The 5,724-nt window shown below is 43.8% G+C and overlaps 1 protein-coding gene across 2 annotated transcripts in view; it reads left to right on the top strand.

Annotated features, from left to right (window-relative positions):
* The window catches only part of VPS53 (VPS53, GARP complex subunit), a 59,809-nt gene that overhangs the window by 15,068 nt on the left and 39,017 nt on the right, over positions 1–5,724 (top strand). For both annotated transcript variants that reach the window (XM_017730986.1, XM_017730987.1), the window contains exons 4-6: positions 545–631; positions 880–995; positions 2,112–2,231. In XM_017730986.1, the coding sequence (XP_017586475.1) occupies positions 545–631; positions 880–995; positions 2,112–2,231 (323 nt within the window). The remainder of the gene's footprint in view (positions 1–544; positions 632–879; positions 996–2,111; positions 2,232–5,724) is intronic.

Below are 5,724 nucleotides of genomic sequence, written 5' to 3'. Positions count from 1 at the left end.
AAACTGTCACTTAGAAGGAGCAGTTCCTGCTGCAGGTGGGTGGGAGGCTGAGCTGCCCATTCCAAAGGAATCAGCGTCATGTTTTCCACCAGGATAATATCCTGCTAATTCAGCAAGGGGTTTAGGCAAGCACTCAGTGTTCTATATGTGCATTTTTTCTTTATAATTAATGAAGAGCATAAGGGTCTTGTGGAGGTTTCATTTTTCTGCTCTAATTATGCGTTGATCAGGAGTTCTACCTATTTTTCCACACTTAGTGTGTCAAAATATAATCCAGTAACCTTAAAGAGCTGCTTTCATAGAATGTCTTGATGAAATTTTGCCAAAGCACTATTGTAAAATGGATACTGAAACCCTGGCCCACTCAGGTTCAATATTCCAACATGGTACACTGACTTTTGTTGTGCTGATGTTTTCTTTGTAAGAAAGCTGCTCCCCTGCACTGCCCCAGCCCCAGGGACTGTTAAGAGCAACTGTGTATTTCTTAGAAAGGTGAAAACTGAATGCAGATTTTCTTTCCACTCTGACCTTGTTTCTTTTCCAGGCCCTGGAAGAAGCCCAGAAAGCCATTCAACAGCTCTTCGGTAAAATTAAGGATATTAAAGACAAGGCTGAAAAATCTGAACAAATGGTGAGCAGCACTTTCTTTCTGGCCTTTGTGAGGCAGAGGACACTGACTTCTCCTGTCACTTTTTTGTTTTTGTCCTTGGTCCTGACTGGTTGGTAATTTCCTCCTGAGCCTGTGTTGAACCTGTAGTGTTCACAGGGCTGCTGAGCTGACACCTCCACAGTCCCAAAGAGGGGAGAGTGGCTTCTTCTCTCCTGAAAATGTTATTGCTGTGGCTTGATATTTAACCAGAATCCTTTTTCATTCACTAGGTGAAGGAAATCACCCGGGATATCAAGCAGCTGGATCATGCCAAGCGTCACCTGACCACCTCCATCACCACCCTCAACCACCTCCACATGCTGGCAGGGGGGGTGGATTCTCTGGAGTAAGTGTGGGTATTTTTGGTGGTGCTTTGACACCACTGCTGAGTTGTGAAGTTTGTGCAGTGTTCTCTATGGGTCTGTTACAGCTGCCTGGTTTTTTGGAGGGAATTTTGCTTCACAGTCTGGATTTCTGCTGGCAGATCCTTTCCGTGTTGCTGTGAGTGACCCTCAGCCTGTGTTGTTGTGTTTAATAGTTTGCAGCATTGATTGCTTGAATTGCTCTGTTGATCCTTGGTGATAAGGAATGAGTCTGGCTTCATTGAGGAGTAAGGCAGCCCATTAGGATTCCTAACTCTTGGGAATTTGGGAGAATTTTTATCAGTCTTGCATCTAAAAACTGCAATGAGTTTTGGTAAAGGTCTACTCTAGTTTTCTAGCCTGAGTTTAAGGAAACCTTACAGCTTGTACTGTGTATGAATTGGGGGTTAAATATTTCTAATAATCCATTGTGGGTTTTTTAATAGGCTTGAGGAACACACAGTCTAGGAAAATACAGTTTTTTACATGTTGCATCTGTGAAGTTGCACAGCCTGTTCTCAGTTTGTAGCAAATCCTGCACGAACGCCGGGTCATGAAGCGTTGAGAATAAAATTTTACTTAGCCTGCTGTCTCCACTGGAATGATCCTAAAGGATGACATAAAAACAAATTAACTTGATTTTCTTTTTTCGCTGTCAGTTTCCTGTGAAAGTTATTAACAGAGAAGTCAAGGCTAATGGCTTTTCAGCGTCATTCTCCTCCAGAGAAGCTTTAGCTCACACTTTGTGTGTAATGACGAATGGCTTCACTCAGGTCATTACAGTGAAATAACATTTACTGCCTCCGGACCCATACTGGGAAGCGGATGCATTCAGTAGTTTACATGTTCCTTGCCAAGTGTTGCTTTTGACATTTCTGGTTTTTTGAGGCATTGTTAGATGTGTGCCAGATTGGTTTATTTTAGCATGGGTTAAGAGAAATTTTAATGCTGCAGTGGAATGTTAATGAAGAGCTGTGTATTTTAGAAAAATAAATGTCAATAGGGACCAGCATGACCCAGTGGGGATGAAGTAACCTGTGGAATTACCACCCAGGATTTTCATTGAATCTCCCCTTGTAAATCCTTAATTTCCTCTGCAGGGCTATGACCAGGAGGAGACAGTATGGGGAAGTTGCCAACCTTCTCCAAGGTGTCGTGAATGTGTTGGAGCACTTCAACAAATACATGGGGATCCCTCAGATTCGACAGCTCTCTGAGAGGTAAAAGGTTCAAACCCATAGCACTTCCTTTCCTGCTGGGAAGGAAGGGTAAGAAATGTCTTAGGCAGATCCAGAGTCTCAAGGATGTGAAGTCTGGACATGGTCCTCGGAGCTTCTTTACAGCCAAAACAAACAGGTTAAAATGGGACAGAGTTTGCTCAAATCTGGAGTAGCCCATTCTGTTAAATAACAGTAATCAGTGGGGATGTAACTTGCTCTGTGCTTTTTACTGGCTGGCTTTTCATTTTCTTACCTGGAGGAACCTGTGGAAGTGCAAATTGTTCTGTGTGATCTTCACGTGCAGGTGTTTGTGGGGAGCCCTGAGGAGATGCCTTCTGCTCTGTTCAGCTCAGTGATGGGACTCAGCAGTCTGGCATGAAGCACAAACCTATTCATGCACGTGGTGATGTCTGGGGCCCCCTTCTGCCTCAGCTGCTGCTGAGCTGCTGTCAGCCTGCAGAGCCCCAGGGCTTAGACAGGCAGGATTTCTCCTTGTGCCTTTGCCAAACTCGGTTATTCCGAGCACCTTAAGTCTCTTCTGCCAAAACCTGCTCCCATTGCCCAGTTCTACTGAGATTTGAGGCTTATAGCCAATCTTCTTCTGCTGGGCTTGTACAGTTTTGATTTTCTGAAGTAGAGTTACACTTTAATTTGGTGAGTTTTGGTGCAACTCCCATGGCAAGTCCCCACCACCCTCAGCAGTAGCAGGGGAAGGCTCAGTGGTCACTAAGCCACTATTTCTCCTTGGTCTTGGCTTCCTTTGGGGTGTGACAGCTGGGAGTTGAGGGAACAAGGCCCTCCCTGTTGTAGGGGACATTGCTGTCCCTGCCTGAGGTGACTTTGCTCATTGCAGATGTACTGGAAGGAGTCTTCCAGGTACAGTAATTATTTTTTTTGGTGACTCCCTTTGCTAAGACAGCAGCTGGCTCCCTGTGTTGTTTAGTGATGGAAACAGAGTTTGAATGATTTGTTTGTAATGTTTTCATGTAAATCTGTTGGACTTTCTTTATGGTATAGATACCTCTTCCAGAAAGCACAGATGGAATCCATGAAACAGAGCAAAAGAAAAATGCTCTCTGGATCTAGAGAGAGAGATGGGGCCTTGTTTAACAAAGCATTTGACCATAAGCATTTGCTTAAATGAACATGAACATCAAGGAAATGTAAACATATGTCAGTGCTTTTCTGAGTTGAGGCCGTTGTCTATTCCAACGTTGTGCTCAGAGAGATTGCTTGCTTCATTTTCTTCCAGAGTGGTAATGCCCTTTGGGCAGAAACCTGCTGTCATTGGCCATTTTAAGGCCAAATATAAGTTAAGCCTTGGTCCAGAATTCTGGCTCTTTTCCCCTTTCTGGTGGATGATTATTTAATACTTTTGTAGTTGCTGATTGTTACAGAAACCAATTCAAGCTCGTGCTAAAAGGCGTGGTGGTTTCGAGTCACACCAGCGAGACTGGCAAGGACATGGAGGAAAACTTCTTTTGTTTTATTCTGCCTTCAAGATAAGGATCTGAAAAGCTCGAGAAAGTCTGTTCCTCCTATTTTTAGAATTGCCTCGGCAGGGTTTTCCTTCCAGTGTTTATACAGGGCGAGCTGCACCATCTGGTAGTGATAGAGGAGGCTGCTTGTGGGGTGAAAGGAGCTGCTCTGGGGTGCTGCTGGGAGCTCCTTACTGCTCCACATCCAGGCAGAAAATTCTTACAGGGAGGTCCATGGCACCATAATTCTGCGTTTGGAGTTTGACTCCATGTGTGTGTGCTAGGGCCTGGTTTGGAGTTGATTTTTCTCTCTCTTTTGCTTGGAAATCCTTTCGTGATTCATGAAACATCAGAGGAAGTTTGCCTGGCTTCTTGCAGTGATATTTTTAGACTGTGAAATTGCTGGGGTTTGATATCTCATGGATTTGTTTTAATGGTACAAGTGAAGCCTCTAGGATGTTTGGGAAGGCAAGAAATGCTTTAGTAGATGTTGGCACAGACCTGTGACAGTAACCAATGTCTGTTATATACAATAAGCCCATTATACACACTGCTAAACGAGCAGATTCTGTTGCTTTCTGAAATAAAAAGCCTCTTTTTTCATGGTGTGAATGGAGTGAAGCCAAGTATGAATGGGAAACCATGGGAAGGAGAAGTGCCTGCTCGGTGGTGTTGGATGTGCTCTTTTCATGGGGTATTCAATTTAGGTTGCTGTTTCTGGATGCTGTGAGAAGTAATGATGTGTTTTTAATGCTGTTTTCCACCTGTTCTGTCCCTTTGAAGATAACCAAACAAAAATCCTGTAATTATTCGTTGGAAACCTGGACTGAACTCTCAGTTAGTTGGCTTCTTGTGCTGATCCTGTTGAGTATTGATGTAAAAATGTCACAGTTCGTATCCAAATGTAAATATTTTCCTAAGAGTGTTCCTAAAACAACTTCTAATGCGGTGCATTGGTAGCTGTTGTAGTAAACAGGAATATTTTCTTATCTCCCAATCCTCTGCTGTTTTCTGTCTGTGGAGGGAGGCACAATTAGTGGTCCCAAACCCACCCATAAAAGTGGTCTTGCAGGCCTAGCAGATAGTGGAAAAAAGCCTGGAAAGTATTTAGGAGAAAGATAATTATAAGTTTGCCACAGGAAAGCAGGCTGGCTCAGCCTCTTTTTATCTCAGCAAGCTGCCAGGCGTGGTTTAAGATTTCTGGTAGCTTTGGCTAAAGGAATTGTGGTTTCTAGTAATTGAATGTCATTTGAAACATAGCAGTGGGTTTTCTTGTTTTTATTTTTTAAAGGCGGGGGAAACGGAGAACAAAAGCCACTGATAATAAAATAAAAGTCAGAGGAACAGAAATCATTAATAGCTGGATAACCAGAGGGTTTGGCAACCCCAGGAAAAGGCAATTCCCTGCTGTGTGGGATGCAGGATGGCTGCTGGGATATCCCAGTGTGTTTCTGGGGGAACCTGCCCAGGGAAAAAAGCCTTATCAAACCCACCTGAGGCTCTGAGAGATCCTAAATCTCTTATCTGGGCTTGCTGAGCCAATTGACTTTGTGCAAGTGGTTACACACACACACTCAGGCACACGCAGAGAGCTCCTTCAGTGCTGAATGTCGGGGCTTTTATCTCTGCAGTTTCCACTGCATGGGGAATATTCCGAATTACTGAAAAGCTGGCAGCTTTTCACGGGGGCAGTAATCTCCACAGGCTAAAGCAAGTGCCCCCTGTGTTTTCTGCCTGAGGTAGTTGAGCTCTACAGAGGTGGCAGAAAGGTTTTCTTGCTTCTGGGTGCGTGTTCGTAATTGTGAAAATAATTGAGTGTGTCTGTGTGTGTGGTTATATAAAAAGTGATATTTACTGGGAGGGCACTGGGGCTCCCTGTCCTTGCTCACACACACCCCTAAACTTTTGGCTACTTGAATGGCTCTGCCTTGTCCCTCTCTTAGAAAATATGAAGGAAAAAAAAAATTTTCAAACTTATTCTCCCTGTCTGCTTTTGAGAGATTTTTTATGCAGGA

The sequence above is a fragment of the Corvus brachyrhynchos genome, unplaced genomic scaffold (assembly GCF_000691975.1).
Source record: "Corvus brachyrhynchos isolate BGI_N302 unplaced genomic scaffold, ASM69197v1 scaffold283, whole genome shotgun sequence".
NCBI lineage: Eukaryota > Metazoa > Chordata > Aves > Passeriformes > Corvidae > Corvus > Corvus brachyrhynchos.
This window is presented reverse-complemented; position numbering and strand designations above follow the sequence as displayed.